Source organism: Haemorhous mexicanus, chromosome Z (genome assembly GCF_027477595.1).
Source record: "Haemorhous mexicanus isolate bHaeMex1 chromosome Z, bHaeMex1.pri, whole genome shotgun sequence".
Lineage (NCBI taxonomy): Eukaryota > Metazoa > Chordata > Aves > Passeriformes > Fringillidae > Haemorhous > Haemorhous mexicanus.
The window spans coordinates 88,455,486-88,473,950 of NC_082381.1; the positions used below are offsets into that span (position 1 = coordinate 88,455,486).

An 18,465-nucleotide genomic window follows, 5' to 3' on the forward strand; every position below is an offset into this window, starting at 1 on the left:
GAGAGGCTGAAGCCAGAAGGTTTTTTTGTGTAGTGAGGTTAAAAGGGTAGAGAAGGGCTGAGCCAGCTCTTACAGGGTGGTTTTTTTTGGTTTTTTTGTTTTTTTTTTTCCCTTTGCAAGTTAAAACCAAGATAATGACACTGGGTGGGGACCAATTTGAAGGGCTGAGCAGCCAAACCAAAATTAGTCTCCCGGCCAAGAGCTTCCTAGGCCTCACAGTTTGGGGAAGGAAGCTGAGAAAAAGCATGAAAATAAAATAAAAAAAATTCCTCGGGAAGCTGGACCGTCGCGCTCAAGCAAAGGTGACCCTGCTAGTCAAATATTTTTCAACATAATAAAAATAAAATCAAGTACTGGAGCAGCCTCCTTGGAAAAGCAGGGCCTATGAGATGGTGTTTTTTCCTCCTTTTTTCGCTTTTTCTTTCTTTTCCCTCCCCTGGCACTTTCTTTCCTTTCACTAATAACTATGTTTTCTTGCATTTTTTTTTCTTGGCTCTTTCCTCATAAAAGACTGATGTAATTTCCTGTCTTGTCCCAATGTTTCCTGTTAATTAACAGGGTGAAAGTTATCATCATGCATTTAAATGGCAACCCAAAAGAAGGGAGGGAAAAAACAGGGGAGAAAAAAAAGAAGAAAATAAAAAAAGAAATGAGAGTTTGCTCTCTGCTAGCAAGCACCCCATCACATTCCCAGCAGAACAAAATATCCTGGAAAAACCTTTTTGGAACTGATGACTTGAGCCCATGGGCAAAGACCCCCTGAAGGGTGGCAGCAGGTCTGTGCACAGGGGATCCAAGCCCCCACCCTCCCCTGGATGGGGATGGAAAATCCCTGCAATGCTTGCCCAGAAAAGCTCTTTTCTGGCATTAAGAAGGAAAATAAAAGAAGAAGGGAAACAAGGAGATGGAAAACAGGAAGAAGAAAGAAAACAAGTAGAAGAAGAAAATGAAGGAAAAAAGCAAAGGAGGAAAAGACAGAGAAGGAGGAGAAAAAGAAAGAGAAGAAGGAGAGAAAGAAGGAGGAGGAGAAGGAGAAAAAGGAGAAGAAGGAGGAGAAGGAGGAGAAAAAGAAGGAGAAGAAGGAGAAAAAGGAGAAGAAGGAGAAGAAGAAGTAGAAGAAGTAGGAGAAGGAGAAAAAGAAGGAGAAGGAGAAGAAGAAGGAGAAGAAGAAGGAGAAGAAGAAGGAGAAGAAGAAGGAGAAGAAGAAGGAGAAGAAGAAGGAGAAGAAGAAGGAGAAAAAAAAGAGAAAAAGAAGGAGAAAAAGAAGGAGAAAAAGAAGGAGAAAAAGAAGGAGAAAAAGAAGGAAAATAGAAGAAAAAAGAAGGAAAACAGGAAAAGAAAATGGAAGGGAAAAGGCCAAAAAAAAAGAGAAATAAAGTAAAATAACTTGCAGAGAAAGAGGCAGAGAGCAACACCCAAGATGCTGCATTTATTAAAAGAAGCTGAAGACTAGAGGAAGGGAAAAAAAAAAAAAAAAAGAAAAAAGAAAGAAAAACCCAGGGGCTAATCCAAAGACAGCAGGCGGAAATCCTGTGAGCCGCCGAGCTCCATGCCTTGCCTGCCCTCAGCCCCGTGCAGGATCGGGCTCCTCCGTGCCCTCTGTTCCTCAACAGCAGCCGTGACGCAGCCGGTACCCCGGCGGCACCGCGGCCACGCCGGCGGCTGGCGAAAACAAAGCGATTTAGGCAAAAAGCGAGGGTGGTTAGAACAGAGACTGTGCCTCAGCGGTTAATAATATCCCAGCGCTGAAAATAAACTGGGAAGGAAGCTCCTTTGTGACAGTAGGCAGGCGGCCAGGCTGCGGCGTGGGTCATTCATGCTGGCGGGGGACGGCGGAGGGGTTGGCACCCACCCGCCACACAGCCCGTCACCCTGCTGGAGCACAGAGAGGGCTGGGGACAGGGGACCTACACACAGCTTTCTCCCAGGCACCCTAAAATGTGCTGCACCCCGTTGTAAGCCAGCAGGGAGGTTTAGGGTGTTGGCCACCGTGGCTGGAAACAGGCATCCCCCCATGCCCATGGCGGGGAAATGCGTGTGGCTAGTGTTACTGGTTCCTTTAGTGTAAGCGATACCCACTGGCAGACAGAGGGGATGGAAACGATGCAGCCACATCCCTGCCAGCCCGGGGCTGCTCCTCTACGAGTGTTTTTGTCCCATCGAGTTTTAAATGTCCCCAGTGATCAAGTTGCTCAGCGGGACAGTTACTGCGAGCAGAGCGTGGTTTTAACTGACACTCAACTTCCAAATTTGCCCTTCCTAGCCTCATTCTTCCCTAAAAAGTGCCATGTTGAGGGATTAAAGTGCAAGTGACCCCATCATGGTCCCCCATCACTGTTCCCACCACCATCCCCACTCTGACGGACTTGCTGACTCTGGGGTCTTTTGCATTTTGTCATCAGCTGTTCCAAAGGCACTGTTTGACTGGGAAAATCTACTGGCGTCTGGAAAAATGGGTTTAATGAAGTTGTACAGGTATGGATTGAAAGTATCTAATGGGGGCAGCACCTCTGCTATCATTTCTTTTTTAAAACACATTGTACAAGAGTATCTAGGAAAGGCTCAAGAGGCTCTAGAGCACTTAAAAGTAATTATTAAATGGATTCTATTTGCTTTGGAAGGATTTTAATCGGCGAAACACCCCCGAGCTGGAAGGAGGAACCCAGCTGTGTCCCGGGGGGGGGGGGTCCCCACAGGGTGAGAACCCCCCCTAAAAAAAAAAAAAAAAAAAAAAAAAAAAAAAGCCCTCACGGGGCTTGAAGGAACCGGAGCGGGTGGCCAAGCCAAGAGCCCGGGGTCAGTGCCAAGCACCAGCTCCCTCCTCCCAGTCGGCCACGGTCAGATGATGTGCGAGGCGAGCCGGGAGGCTCCTAGTCTGGCAGGCAGCCTGCTCTGCTCCAGAGGCTCCAGTGCTGTCATCCTGGCATTAACCCCTGATAACCTTGTCCTTTCCAGGATGGGACTGTGGTTTTTTAGGTAAGCAAGGAGCAGGGGGCCATGTCTCCCAGTGAGGCTGGGAAGGAAAGGGTGCAATGCCCTGCGACGCTCAAAGCAAATTAAAAAATATTGAAACGACGTAAGCTCAAAAATAAACCAAAAATAAGTGACTTAAAGAAAAAAAAAATTCCCAAGCAATTGTTTATCCCTGGGACAAATATACAATCCTAGTTCCACAGGAAGATGTCTCAATTTCAGATTATAATAGGATGCCAATTTGTAAATAAAGGCATTTCACAGGAGGTTATAAACTCCGTAGGGGAGGGAGGTGGAAGTAGGGGGAACGGGAAAACACAGGCAGGGCTCTGGCAGAGAAACAGCACAGGATCCTGTTTACATGGGCAAGGGGAGAGCGACGGGAAGCCGCTTTGGGGGGCAAATATCTCCGGATTTGGACAAGGTGCTTCTTCCCCGTCGAGCAGATACCAGCAGGGATCAGAGGCATAGTGAAACATTCCCAGCCTGTCCGCAATTTTGGAATGAAATGTCAATCAGCCAAGAGGTCCCTTAAACCAGACAAGGTCCCACAGCACAGAGAGCCAGGGTAGGGAACGATGCCAATGCTCTTCCAGCCTGGGGAAGTCTTTTCCTTGTGTATTTCGTGTGGAGTTGGGAGGGAGAAACTGAGTCTGTGCCTGCTACAGAAGAGCCTCGCTGGTTTCCCACCCTCAAGGCTTGCAGAACCTTGATCCAGCACCCGCCAAGCACCATCACTCAACATCCACCGGCTCTTGGAGAGCCTGAGGTGCTTCCAGAGTTTGGGCAAATCAGCAAAATTAGGCCAAAATCTGGATAGCCTCTCAGGTTTGGTATTTTAGGAGCAACCTCTATAAAAAAGCAGTGGATGTGGCAAGGACACAAGCCAGCTCAACTTGCTCTCCCTCTCTGAGGACAAGGTCCAGACTTCTTGAGAGCTTTGCTTTGCCAGCAGATCCAGCAGCAACACCACTACTACCCTTGGAACAAAGCTTCTCCATGGGTTACACAGGAATTTGGCTCCCACCAACCTGATGCCACCAAACCATGGGCCAGCCACCTTCACTCACTGCAGCCATGGCTTTGCTTGTTTGAAAGAAGTCACAACCAAACACATCTGCTGAGAACAAGTCAGCTCAAAATACAGGAAAACCACCCTCTGTCTCCTATTTACGGGAATTATTTTTATCCCCAATGGGATATTTTTGCTCTTTAACCACACAGAGGACAGAAAGGAACTGGCTAGCAATACCTGAGCACAGCCGTGTCAGTGGGAGCAACCATGAGTGAGGAGTCCTGACCTACCCACAGGCTGACCACCGACAAAAATAAAGATGATATAAGAAAATAAATAAAGCCAAGAATACAGAAGCGAGAGCCAGTGCCCCGGTGAAGCGAGGGGTGCACCAGCCAGAGAATGGGATGGCTGGGGAAGAGAGAGCAGAGGTGGGATGGGAAGGGGACACCAGCATGATGTGAAGGACTAACCAGGATTGCATTCCTGGGTCACAAAGGAGAACAGAAGGAAGAGGGAGGGAGGGGAAGAGTAGCTCAGAGTGGTTATCACAAGGGGGAAACACTCCCTGGCCACGCTGCTCCCCCCGCCACACGTCCTCCAGAGCCTCTGGTATCCATCAGCTCAACTGCCTGCAGCCCCACCAAGAGACAGACCCCAGCAGGGGCTGATCTGAGGCTCCTCCCCACCAAAGGCTCCTCACAGGGAGCTGCAAGGACGCTCGCTTTGAGCCCCTTCAGTGCTCCCCTTGCCACCACCCTCTCTCCATGCATTCCCCTGCCGGAGTGGCCGTGAACCCCAGGCTGGCCTCATTCCCAAATTCTCAGTGCTGAGAGTGATCTTCCTTGCCAAATCCTGCTCTTTAAGCAGACATCAGAGTAGGTCTAGTGATCCTGCTGCTACACCAGCATCCACCGCACATCATTAATTGACCAAAGGCTGCAGTGCTGCAGGATGCCACCACCACCACCACCAACCACCTGTGATGTCTTTTTCCTCACACACCTGCTTCAGTTTCCAAATTAGCAAAAAAATTACTTTTTTTTCCCCTTTTCTTAAGCCATCCTTTCAGCAAGAAGCTGCAAATCCAACACTGTACAGGTCTGGAGGGGAGGAGGGATGCTGGATTCTCCACCCAGCATCACCCATCCCTATCTGCCCAAACACAGATAAGACCAAGCCAAAGCTCTGGCCACCTACCCTGCCAATAACTCATTAAAGCCCTCTTCAAACACACTCTTCTGCTAACTAAAATATGCAGGAGGGGGTAGGAAAAAAAAAGGAGGAGAAAGTGAGCTTTGGAGGATTGCTCCAAAGTGCGTTTATTTTCCTTTCTTGACTGGGTCTCTCCAGTTGGGAATTTTCAGCACTGCACTTCTGCGCGCAGAAGGGAGATACCAGTAAATCAGAGCAAATTCAAAACAAATGCTCTTTCATGTGGAGGCATTCGGCTTTGTTTCAGGGCTTGGGTAGCTAACCATATCCCTTCAAGAGTCAACTCTCCTATCAGCTCCTCATTAAACTAAATGGCTACAATTACATTTGGGGAGGAAAAAAGAGTGGTTAATGATCGTAAAAAGGTTCTGTTTCCAGGCTTGGGGAGGGGGGGAAACCTTTGATAAGGGACACAAAAAAAAAAAAATCAAATGAAATAATAGCAATAGAATAAAGTAAGTAAAAAATGTATTTTCAGGTGGCAATGTGCTTTCATTTGGGGAAGAAGCTCAATTAAGGAGCTAGGGGGTCCCCTTCCCGCAGCCTTTTGGGAGGCACCAGGAACGAGCCATGTTATTTCCTGCAGCCCAAGCCCCCACCTCCTGCCTTCCCTTCGGGAGCAGAGCTGCCAGACGAGATGTTATCAATAGGCTGAACCTTACAGAAAGCCCCCTTTTAAAAGCGAGTACTTCCTCTGCTTATTTCATGTGGTATCCTGTGGAACTGAACTCTCTCCTCCCCTCTGCAATGGGTGTATTTCAGGAGGAAAAAGGAAAAAAAAAAAAGAAAGATCTAACAACATCCTTATTGTGTTGTTTTGTTTCTTGTCTTTTTTTCTTTCTACAGCCCCCTTTTTTTTTTTTAATTCCCTGAAGCTATAGGCTCCAATGGTAAAAAAAAAATTTAAAAACACAAATCCTTCTGCTTTTAGGAAAAAAAAAAACCAAACAGCAACAAGTTTTCCTGTTCCCTCTCCCCCTCGGTTTGATTAATTCTCATTAGGGCCTTTGAACAAACAATATGCTCCCCTCTCAAATAACAGACAGGGTATATATTACACCCAAAGAAAAACAAACAAGGCTCACTTAAAGACATCACATCCACACCAAACGCAGTTCCTGGAGAGAGGCAGGGGCAGATGCACGTGCGTGTGCAGCCGCCGCCGACCTAATTCTGAATTCCAGTTTCAGGGTGATGAATAAATCATAAATCAAGGAGACATCCCCACAAAGGCAAGCACCTTCAAACATCAGCCAGTACCTGCAGGTACATGGTTTCAGACACTTTAATCCTGGTAGAGACACTGAGGTGGCCAGTCTGGGGTGGAAGATGACGTGCTGGAGACATCACACCTTGGAAATGGGGTTGGGAGTTGGACTGGGTGACCTTCAAAAGTCCTTTGTAACCCAAACTGCTCTATGTCTCTACACAAACTCCAGGAGGGGTGGAGAAAGTACCTAACAAGCCTCCATCCTCTAACAGCTGAAGGAGACGGCAAATAAGAAAACAATGGAAATCATTGAATGTATCAGGAAGGGGTACAAAAGCATCATCAACTCTCTCTGCAACATCCTCTATGAAAAAAACAGGCCACCTTTCCTCCCCAGGCACCGTGAGTCTTGTGCATCAGATGTGGGATGCTGGTGACCTTACCAGGAGCAAAACCTGAGCAGGGCTCTCCTCCCAGGGACAAGAGATTCCCCCACCAACAAGTCAAGGATTTGACACCAAATCCTTCTTTAAGGTAGGACTGCACCTGCGCCCACAATAATCCACACACCTGAATGAATGGTCAACCAACATTGCTTAGCCTTCCCCTGCCTCAGTCCTTTTGCCTCTTCCTGCCTTAGCCCAAAAACAAATGGAGCATGAGGCTGGAACCCAAAGGAAGTACAGACACATTCAGGGATGGAGAACCTTGTCTGAGATTTCAACACACCCTCTGCACAACAGGTACACGGCTGCTACTGAAATTAAACCCAACTCCCGCTCTGAGCACGCCCTTCTCAGTGATGTGCATTCCCAAAACTCCCCCAGCATCACATCGCCTTTTGTCAGGACCCTCAGCCAACACGACCCACGGCCAAGATCAAGGGCAGCAAGAGATGTCTTACCTGAGAGCCCCCCAGGGGCTAGACAATTAGTTCCCCCTGTTTCAGTGGAGGAAGGCACAGAGTCTGGACAATCTGCTGGAGCAGAGGAAGGAAAAACAAAAAAAGAGTCAGTATAGAGGTGGTTCTTTGCTGGCTCCCAGCATTGCCCCAAGCAGAACACGCATTCCAAAGGGCTTAGCAGGAAGCGATTACTAATTGTCCGTGCAGAGACGGTAGTTCATCAAGAAGCATCCACCCTAACTCGTTGTCTCAGTCAAGGCTGCGCTTCATCACCAGCCAGCGCTGATTATAGACTGGCAGAAATTACAGGCTGGCTGCCACCTCTCTGGACAAGTCACCGGCTAAGGAGATCAAGGTTGTCGCCCTTCTGATGCAAGCGAGCTTCCAAAAATGCTTAAATCGTGGCTTTATGCACCCAATTTAGCCAAAACCTGTAACTCACCAAAATGGGAACCGAAAGGGAAACGTCTCATTGCTGCCCTTCTGCAGTGAACGGGCTGAGTTTGTGGTGCCCTGCTCGAGTTTCGTCACCACCAGCAGCTGGCAGACCTTATTGCCACCTCCTGGGCAACGGGACCCACTCCTCTGGGCACCACCAAAGGGCAGGGCAAGACTGGCTGCTCCTTTAGAGGTTTCTCCCAATGCATGCAGGTGCTGGGGATAAAGGTTTGGACCTCTCTACCCTAAGCCTGCTCTTCCAGGTGACAACAGTCAGAAGCCAACACCGATCTCCTGGTCCTACAGAACAACTCCAGCTTTTTGGTCACTACCATGTGGGACCATGAGCTGAAGAACAAGCCTGAGAAGACCTGTGAAGTTCATGCAAACTTCTGATCCTGAGGGACTTTGGGTTTCACCAAATTTGAGCTCTCTGTGCCCTCATTTTGCCCATATCTGTATCCCAAAGCAAGGGCCACCTCCAGGAGAGCCTAGATGATTTTCTCCCTACTGATAAAGCAATTCTGCCAGATCCCACCCCTGAAATACCAGTGAATAAGAAATTCCTGTCTGCATAACCTCATTTTATCAGAGTAAAGTAAAAGCCCTAACAGGAATATACAGTTTAACAGGATATACTTAATCAAACTGAAAACAATAGGGGAGACAGGAAATAGACTTACTTGTGAAATACTGTATATGATATGCTCTCTAAATGCCTTGTCGTGCTTTTTATGCTTTAAAGAAATAGGGTTTTTACTTTTCTTAACTCTTTCTAGTCCAGACAGGAGATTTCCAAGCCATTCCCCTGTGATCACTTCAACTGCTTGAGCTACAGATGCTTTCTGAAGGCAGGCTGGAGCACTCTGCCCTGCCCTGGGCTCCCTGTGCCTGCAGCTACAGCTCCCCGAGGAGTTCCTGTGGCTAAGGGGCATCACTGTCTTGCTGTAGAACTCATACATGGCCAGGTTCTCTGTTACCACATCAGGCAGGACAGACTCCTAGCCAAACATCAAATGCTTAGCCCTAGCAATGGGGCAATGTGCAACCACACTTCTTCCCCAGCTCCCTTCCTATGTCCCATCACCCAAAAGACAATTCCCCCCATCCATTAATCACCTCTGGAAATCCCTTTCCAAGACTGAGGGCTACTGACAGTCTACTCTAGACCAGCCCAGAGAGTCAGGCGTGGGATGAGCCCAAAGGCAGTGCCCTCCCTGGGTCTCTGCCCCGTGCCTGGCTGGATTCATTGTTGCCCTCATCCTACCGCCCACAGAGCTGCAGGGTCTCTCAGTAGTAGCAGGCATTGGGCTGGTTTTACCTTCAGCACCAGAGAGGTCGAGGATCAGACATTTGTCCCACCTGGTGCACACCAACCTCCTCCCAGCTTGCCTTCCCACAGCACGAAAGCATCACGGAGACACACAGCTATTCCTTGTGGCCACCAGCCCAACCTTGCAAGGTGTCAAATAGCTCCTGGGAGCTGCCAAACCTCCCGCTCCCCTGAAAGCTGACACCACAGGAGGGCATTCAGCCCCTCAGCGACATCTCGGTGAGTTTCCTGCTCTCTCACACACCAGCACCACCAAGTCCAGCCACACCGGAGCACAACGGAGCCGTGTGCAGCCCCTTGTCCCACTGAAAGCTTAGTCAAAAATCTGCCTGAATTATTTGAGGGCACTACTATCCACCTCACTTTCAGCAGAGCTGCAAGCTCCAGCAGGGACATGAGGAGCGCTGAGTCCCACACACCTCCATCATCCACCCCTGCCAACATCCTCTGTGAGGAAGAGGGAAAGTTCTCTCCTTGACAAAAGTCCTCCCCATCCCTGGAGGTGTCCAAGACTAGGCTGGAGGTGGCTTGGAGCAACCTGGTCTACTGGAAGGTGTCCCTGCCTTGGAGCGAGATGAGTTTTAATGTCATTCCAACCCAAACCATTCTGGGATTCTATGAATAAGCAAGCCAGGCTGACCCACAGCCTTCCCTCAGGTGACTCAGCCATCAAGGGCAGATCTTTCTGTTCTATGACAAGTACACAAATACCAGATCTATCCTACCAGCACAGCCTGATGTGGCATTTCATTGCCTGCAGAAGGTTCCCAGCTCCTTCTCCATCCCTGCTTTCCCCCAGCCTGCAATGCAGCCTGTCTCAGCCTCCATCACCTCCAGAAAAACTGATTTAATCCCCATAGGTTAAGGGTTTTAAACAGAAAGAGAAGAGAGATTTAGATGAGATTGAGGGGAGAAATGGTTAATGATGGCAGTGGTGAGGCACTGGCACAGGTTGCCCAGAGAGATGGTAGATCCCCCAGCCCAGAAACATTTAAGGTCAGGCTGGATGGGACTCGGAGTGACCTGGTCTAGTTGAAGATGTTCCTGCTCATTGCAGGAGGGTTGGACTAGATGGTCTTTGGGGTCCCTTCCAACACAAACTTTTTTTTGCTTCTCTGATCTGGCTGCATCTGCCAGAGCCCACACCAGTCCAGGGTTATTATCTGCCTGTCTCTCCATATGAAGCACAAGACACAGCGCTAAGCACTTGACTTTTACCACCACTATCATGCTCGATGGAAAAGCAGAAGTTTCCTGCTGGATGCACATTCCCAGCTCCACTGGCAGAGCCTAAATACAGGGACTGTTCCCACCCAAGGCACCAGGTGAGAAGATGACTGATGGGCACCAGCCAGGTAAAAAGCCTTCACACCTTCCCACAGTTATCTCAACATGCAGCTGGGGAACTGCCACAGGAGAGGGCACCGAGGCTGGGACTGGAAACCCTCAGTCCCCCTGCAGAGGAAATGCTGAGAAACCCTGAGCTTGCAAAACCCACCTGCCACCACAGACTTCCAGGCTCCGCTGTGCCTGTCACAGCCCCGCTAGTCAGAGCTCAGCTGCCAAGTGGATTTTTCTTTCAAAAAGGAAAAAAAAGGAGGACTTTTTGGTGAGTAACCCAGTCGTTTCTGTGTTTCCGATGGGCAGCGTTAATCACTTCCTATTGGCCGATAGGAATGACTTTTCCTTTCGAAATGGCACATTCATGTTCTGCGGCTTTTCTGTTTACACACATTTTGCTACCTTATGTCAACACTTGCTAATGAATAAATATATCATTCGGCTAACTGAAAATGAGATCCTGGCAGAGGCAGATTGGATGTTTAAATCCTGCTAATAGATTTTATCCTAGCATCTTTACAGGAAACCAAACACAAGTTTAACCCTTCTCTCCTGCAGCTCCAATCCCCTTTGCATCCTATGCCAGGATCATCAATGGGTGCAGAGAAAAGCCATAAAGGCAAAATACCAGGAACTTTTGGGGGAGCTCTGCAGGGATGCAGCCAAAATTATGCATAACCCACAAAACTTCATGACCCAGCAGACCCCAGAGTCTATTACAGAACAACCCTTCTGCATCCCAGCACATGCTCTGGATGCGGAACCTACTCCCAATGTCCCTCTTTCATTCATGAGCCCTTATCTCCTGGCTTTTTCACACCAAGGCAAGATAGTTCATGGTTTGCGACCCAATTGTTTGTTAAACAGCTCTGTTTATTTCCCAAAGGCAAAAAAAGACTCATTAGTGTTCCCAAAGAGTTAGCAGAGGGGGAAAAGGACAGTCCAGCCTCTGAGGGAGCAGCCAGCAGGATGAGACCCCACCACGGCACCAGAGCAGCCTCAGGGCTGGGATTTCTTTTAGCCCTGAGACCCTGCAGAGAGGTAATTTCACAGACACTGTTCTGTTGGCCAGAAAAACCCCAACCAAACAATCTGATCCAGGAATATCTGTGTATCCACCCTTGCCATCCTGCAGTGCCGTGCCTCCCCTGTCTGCCACGACCGCAGGACGCGACCACAGAGACCACCGTGCTCCAGCCCACTCCAGAGCCACTAATCCTCAGGAAGCCAGGAGCTGCTCCTCCCGAGCTCCCCGCGTTTCCGACTCTCCCCACCTCTCCTCCTTCTGCCAGCCTCATTTATCTCACACCCGGCGAGCTCACTGCCAACCAAGAGTTTATGCAGACAACCGCAAAAGAGCTGGTGCCAGCCCCAAATGGGCTTCTCCCCTGGCACCCTGACATTCAATTACAAGCAACAGGCATGCACAGTGGTGCTAAGAAATGCAAATGTTTAAAAGGTTAAAAAAATAACTTTTAAAACTCTTTTCCTATTTTTTTTTCAACCTGATGAGGTAGGATTAGGGTCCTATAAAACTTAAAAAGATTTCTAACCAACCAGTCCATCTGTCAAGGTTCACTGGGATTCCCAGACACCAGGGAGATGCTGTGCTGGATCCCAACCTAAATCCCTAAAAATTCACCCAGGGGTGCAGGAGCACTGCCATTTCCAGCTGGAGCCTATGGTTTTCCTGGCTGACTCAAGCAGCACAGGCCTGTGCTGCACTACAATCCTATGAAGTTTACTGCCAGAGTTTTAAAACCCTACTTTGTGCACAGAGTGGCCTAGATAAATTATATGTTAATTCTTACAGGGGTGGCAGGAGGCACAGAAGCCCACAAGCAACCCAAAAGCAAAATGCATAACAAAGGCAGGAGACTGTTTCCCCAATAAAGGAGCTGTTATGCCATTTTTTATCTCTTACACTTGCATTGAAAAAAGTCCACTTACCAGTTGGTTTGAGAAAATCCATTGGATATCTGGAGTAGGGTGGAGGGGGAGACTCTGGAATTAGAGAAGTACAGAGAAAATAAAGGCAGAGCCATGAGAAAGAAAAAAAAAAAAAAAAAGAAAAAAGATAGGAACTTATGATAACAGTGGCATTCTTTTAGCAAAACTGTTTGTCTTAGCTCTGGGGGTTGGAGGCAGGGCAGCGAGGCGGTGATTGCCTTGATATTTAGCTGTCAGATAAACAAAAGGGGCCGTCTGGCGCCAGTCTCCCTGCTATCTGCCGCTCGGGCTGTCTGATCGGGGCCTCCTTGGCTCGGCGGAGCCGCGGCAGCGCCGGGGCCGCCCGGCCCTTAATCCCCCGGCACCGCTCGGGGACGGCGGGGAGGCAGCGCCGGGGCCCCCGGGAGGGGAGGGCGTCCCGGAGGTGGAGGCGTCGCCCCCTCCCCTAAATACGAAAGGAAATACCTAAACCACGGCAACAGAAAGTTTTTGTGCGTGTTCTGGGTTTTGTTGCTTGCTGCGGGTTGGTTTTGGTTTGGTTTGATTTGGTTTATTTTTTCCTCCAGAAGGGAAAAAAAGTTTTGTAGGCCGGGAGGTGAGTGGGGCTGCACCCACGCACCCCTGTATCCCCTCCATAGATGCATCCCCTGCATCCCCTCCAACCCCTGCGCACCTCCAGCCCCTGGATCCTCTCTAGCCCCTGCACCCCTACATCCTCTCCGTGCCCTGCACCCCATCCTCTCCATTCCCCCTCTACACCCTTGTATCCCGTCCCTCCCCTGCACACCTCCAGCCCCCGCGCCGCTGCATCCCCTTCATCTCTCGCATGCCCTCCAGCCCCTGCACCCCTGAATCCCCTGCAGCCCGGTGGGCCCGCCATTCCCCTCCATTCCCACATCCCTCCATGCCCTGCACACCTCTGACCCCTGCACCCCCCGCATCCCCTGCCATGCCTGCCGCCGTACCTAGCTCGCAGAGCCGGCTGAGGTGGTGCGGGTTGCAGCAGACGAGCTCGGAGTGAGCCTTGCCGTAGGATTCACAGCAACATAGCCGCTTCACTTCGGAGCAGTGGCGGAGGTCGGGCCAGCGGAACACCTTGCACAGCAGCACGGGCAGCGGGTACCAGTGCTGTCCCAGCCGCGAGTCGGCCTTGGCGGGCAGCAGCAGGCAGGGGGTCCGCGCCCCGCCGCGGGACTCCACGGCGTGCAGCAGCCCCTCCAGCTGCCGCTCCTTCAGCCGCTTCAGCACGGCGTGGGTCAGCGCCTTCAGTTCCGCCTCCGCGCCCGCCGCCGCCCGCCCGCCGCGGCCCGCCTTGCCCGGGCAGCACCCGCGCCCCCCGCCCAAGTGCGCCCGGGGCTCGGCCACCGCCGCCGCGCCGGGCTCGCCCGCCGCCGCCTCCTCCTCCTCCTCGCCGCCGGGCGCGCGGCTCCGCCAGAGCCGCCGGACGAGCACCGAGCGTTTGGTCCTGAACATGCGGGACGAGAGGAGGGGCCCCCGGCTACAAAACGGGCATGTCGTCCGCCGAGCATGAAGGGGCCGGCAGGCGGGATGCGGCGGCGGCGGGGGGCAGCGGCGGGGGGCAGCGGAGCCGAGGCGGGCTGTGGCATGCGCCAGTCTCCGCGCTGGGGCCGCGGGTCCCGCCGCCTCCCGCGGGGGGATGCGCCGGCCGCGCCTCCGCCCGCTGCGAGAAAATTTACAGAAAAATCGGATTGAAAAGAAAAAAATCAAAACTGAGAAAAAAAAAAAAAAAAGGATAAAATAAAGGTGGGGGGAAGGGAAGGGAGAGAGTCGCCGCTTGCTCCGGCTTTGCCCAAAAAAGCAAAGAAAAACGAAAAAATCCCCGTCTAGAGCCCGCGGCGCCCGTCGCGGGGGCAGGCGGGCGGGGGCTGCCGGCGCCGCGCCGCCGTGCGCGGGTGCGGAGCGCGGCCCGAGCCGCGGGGGAGCCTCGGCCGCCCCGGGGCCGCGGCGCCCATCAACCCGCCACGCCGGGGAGCGGGCGCGGCGGCAGGGATGCGGCGCAGGGCAGAGCCAGCAGGCAAAAAACAAAAAGAGCGAGCCAGAAAGGCGTCTATAAAAAAAGGGTAAAAAAAAAAAAAAAAGAAAAAAAAAGAAAAACCCCAAAACACCAACCCTAAGGTTTGGACGTCGGTTTAAGCATCTGTCACAAAAGAGGCGAACGAGCGCATCCAGAGTGTTGTATCCCTTTTAAAAAGCCCAGGTCGTCCTGATGTGGGGGTTTCGGGGTGGGCTTTTATTTTTTTTTTCCCCTCCTTCTTTCCAAAGGTTTAATCCAAACGGAGTCTTGATCCGGCTGCTACGAAGAGAAAGAAAGGAAATAAAAAAAAATAAAAAAATAAAAATCAAAAAAGGAGAAAAGTGGGGGCTATGTCCCTTCCTTCCTGCTTTCCCCAGCAGCCGCGCCGGGCCGAGCCGGGCCCGCCGCTCCCGGCGGAGCTTACATGGGTGCGGGGGTGCCCGCCGGCCGCCGACCCTCTCCCTGCTGCCGGCGCCTCTGCCGCGGTGCCTTTTTTTTGCTCTTCACTCCTCCTTCCTGCCTTCCTTCCCCTCCTCCTCCTCCTCCTACTTCTCCTCCTCCTTTCGTGGGCTTTTTTTTTTTTTTTTCCTCCCCCTTTCCCCCCCCCCCTCCGCCCCTCCGCTCTCCGCAGTCAGCCGCCCTCCCCGCACCTCCGCCTTCCCCCGGGTGCGTGCGGGGGGAGCGGCGGCGGCGGCGCGGGGCGCGGCGGGAGCGGAGCCGGCGCGGTGCCTGAGCCCTCCCCCGGCCCCCCCGCACCGGCGGCGGCTTCGCAGTGCGCAGCGGCCCGGCCCGGCCCGGCCCCGGCCCCGTCACGTGGGCGTCTAGACACCGTGTCGCTCCGGGGGAAAAAAAAAATAAATAAATATATCTATATATTATATTTATCTCCAACCGCCTTGCGCAAGAGGCGGCTCGGGTTGCGGGGAGGTTGTGGGTCCGTGTGTCCCCTCCTCAACTCCCCCCACTGCCGCGCCCCCCCCCCCTCCCGATGCCTCCCGTCGTACCTGCTCCTGGATGGGGGGTGCGGAGAGACTGGGGTGTCCTCCCCCCCCGCACCCCGCGGGGCACAGGGTGGGGAGCTCCCGGGGCTGGGGTGTGCCGGTGCTCACTGTAAATATTGGAATGTTAGACCAAATCAGCGTAAAAATTCAAAAATTGATATGGCTCTGGGTATCGAACGAGGGCACATCACAAAAAGCAGAGACAATAATAATGATGATGATGATAATAATAATAGTAATAATAATAATAATAATAATAGTAATAATAGTAATAATTTGTGTTTTTACAGCACCTGTCACTAGAAGGACAGGGAAATACACCACGGACGCTCAGTACGCTCCGATTCCAAGCACGAAGCAGAAATGACGGGCATGTCGCGCTCCGGTATTCGCGTTACGGGTACTACTAGCGGTAACAACCCCTGGCACCCTGGGCGCTCCACAGATTCCCCCATTCCAATTCTGGACCGGCAGAGGGTGAGGAAAACTGAGCCACCAAGAGGCTGCGCTCTCGTCCAGCCTTGGTGCGCTCTGCGGCCGGGCTGGGAAGTCCGGCCAGACTTCCTAGCGCCAGGCTTGGCAGGGCAGCAGAACTCCCCAGGGGTCCCCGTCCTGCACGCACTCCCACGGAGGAGCAGCTCCTTTTTCACAGAATAGCTGCGGGCGGATGAGTTGCTTTAAGGTCACTCTCTGAGACAGTTATCGTGTCGGAAGTAGGAGCTAGGACTCTTAAATCATGGCTGCTATAAGCAAGCCCAGCTCAAACCCAAAGCCAAAGCCACGTCCAAAATGAATGCACCCAGCTAAAAGGGGCACCAGGTAGAGCACAAGTAAAACTAACATCCCATGCAGGCAGGGCACCCCCGGGGTATGTGTCCTGGATCCCTGGATTTGGGGCAGGCAGGAGGGCAGGGATAATTTAAGTGCCCAGTTGTGCATATATGCACATGAGCAGGTCAGGGATGCTACAAACAGGCCTGGCATTTGCAGAATCTGGATCTAAATTAGTCAGAAAGTGGCTAGATTTGGGGCAGGCTTATTAAATGATAACCAGACTGTACCTAGCCAGGTACAAAATCGGCTCAAAATCCAGATAAATAGTTTGAAAAACACTGGGCAGGGGAAGAATGTTATTTGCTGGCATCCGAAAGAATAATTTAGGAAGCCTTGTTACAAAGCTGGAGTCTGAGGAAGGCAATTGACTGCTTGCTCCTTGCTTCACCTCCAAATAATTAAAGGTAGGAGGGGAGCCCAGGGCACAGCCCTGCAGTCTTCAGGGGATAGCAGGGGCCAAATCAGAACAGCATCAACATTTAGTTCTGCACATGCAAAGAAGTCCCGTTGCTTTTAAAATTATGCCTTCTGCACCCCAAAAAAATGGAATTTGGGGAATATTTTTAGTTCAGCATCTTGTCCTACAGCCTCTGGAGTGACCTCACATACACTGAGGCTGATTTCCTCACTTCCTCAGAGAATCTCTTTTCCCTGTGATGTGTATAGCAAATTGGGGGCTGGGGGGGTGAAATTTCATTCTCATTCCAATATTTGCTGATGAAAGACATGTTGGACATGCTCATTAATCCATACGGTATACTTTTTATTTTTTAAAACTTGTCAGGCTGTTACAAATGAGATTAAAATCTCCTTTTTAAATTTTCCCCTTTGTAGGTCCCCTTGCCTCAGCACTGACAGCTATGATTACTTTATTGTCATGAAGGAAGTGACAAAAAGCACAGTGTGCCATGTGCTGTGAGGAGGTGGAGGACAGGAAGGGGGTCCAGGAGTTGATATAAATTTTTGGACCTGCCATCAGTTCTCCAGGTGACCTTGGGCACCTGCCTTTCCCTGTGAGTAGGGACCTGGGCTTTGACACCTCTGATTTCTCATAGGTACAGCTGGGCCATCAGCACTTGCCCGGTTTTGTGATCTCTGCAGGTGAAAATTGCCCCAGAAGTGCTAAATATTAAATAACTGATAAAGAACTGCTTTCCAATTAACCCTGCAAACTTGTTTAAGCAGACCATATGTACGTGCCCATATGGAAAATACAGAAATAAACATAATGAAGCTGATAAGCATGGGAATGGGACCTGGGCTGAGGGGACGCTTGGAAAGCAGGGTGATACCCACAGCCTGCCCTGCTCTGGATGTATTGCTCAAATGTCACCCTGGGCCAGAAACCTGTCCTGAAATGCATGAAGGGCACTGCTAATCCCTGAGGAGAAATAAAATATGTTTCAGTCATAGAATTCAAGAATTGTTTAGACTGGAAGGGACCTTAAAGCTCATTTCGTTCCACCTCGTCTGTCAGGGCTGGGACACCTTCCACCAGACCAGGTTGCTCCAGCCCTGTCCAACCTGGCCTTGGACACTTCCAGGGATCCAGGGGCAGCCACAGCTTCCCTGGGAAACCCGTGCCAGGTCCTCCCCACCTTCACAGACAAGGATTTTTTCCTTCTACGTAGTCTGAATCTCCCCTAATTTAGTTTAAAACCATCACCCCTTGTACCGTCACTCCGGGCCCTCCTAAAAAGTCTCTCCCCGTCGTTCTTCGAAGCCCCTTCGGAGTGTTGAAAGGATTTATACAATGTGTTACATTTGTATAGCGTGTTTGCGCAACGTTTTGCATCCCTCCTGCCAAACACATTAGGTCCTGGATGTAAAATCCCGGCGAGCCCACCCTCCCCAGCCCCAGACCTCCGTTCTCACGGGGGTTTCTGGGGACCTCTCCTGAACCCAGCTGGCTTTGAAGAGCTAAAGCCGGGTTAATTTGCATTGCAATTCAGCCTTTGACAGACAGTTGGAGCCAAGGCACTGTTAACCTAATTGTTTTGCTAACAGCACCAGGGTGTGAGACTCACCAAAGGCACTTCCAACAAAGGGGATAAAACCAGACTTAGGAAAAAAAAAACCCTTTTCCTGACATCATTACCGGGTACAAACAAACAGAGCTGATCCCTCTTCATACACTTTCCAGGCGAGGGTCAATAACAAACACACTTTGCTCTTTTGGGGGTATGTCTCTCCTTTTCACAGCAGTGAAAAGCCAG

At 51.1% G+C, this 18,465-nt stretch overlaps 1 protein-coding gene and 1 long non-coding RNA gene across 4 annotated transcripts in view; both read right to left on the bottom strand.

Moving 5' to 3' along the window:
- Positions 1 to 14,283, bottom strand: part of SMAD7 (SMAD family member 7) — a 28,240-nt gene extending 13,957 nt beyond the window's left edge. Inside the window, exons 1-3 of one of the 3 annotated variants that reach the window (XM_059873909.1) lie at positions 13,345 to 14,283; positions 12,380 to 12,433; positions 7,318 to 7,389 (exon numbers count right to left, since the gene is read on the bottom strand). In XM_059873909.1, coding sequence (XP_059729892.1) covers positions 7,318 to 7,389; positions 12,380 to 12,433; positions 13,345 to 13,852 — 634 coding nt within the window. In that variant the 5' untranslated portion in view covers positions 13,853 to 14,283. Of the gene's footprint in view, positions 1 to 7,317; positions 7,393 to 12,379; positions 12,434 to 13,344 lie in introns of all 3 variants that reach the window. The other 2 variants (XM_059873908.1, XM_059873910.1) reach the window with 2 other exon arrangements.
- Positions 14,284 to 14,628: 345 nt separating this feature from the next.
- On the bottom strand, positions 14,629 to 14,984 carry LOC132341832 (uncharacterized). The gene is made up of 2 exons (XR_009490330.1): positions 14,839 to 14,984; positions 14,629 to 14,693 (listed from the first exon to the last, which is right to left on the bottom strand). It is a non-coding gene; the product is annotated as an uncharacterized LOC132341832 (long non-coding RNA).
- Between the last annotated feature and the right edge of the window lie 3,481 nt (positions 14,985 to 18,465).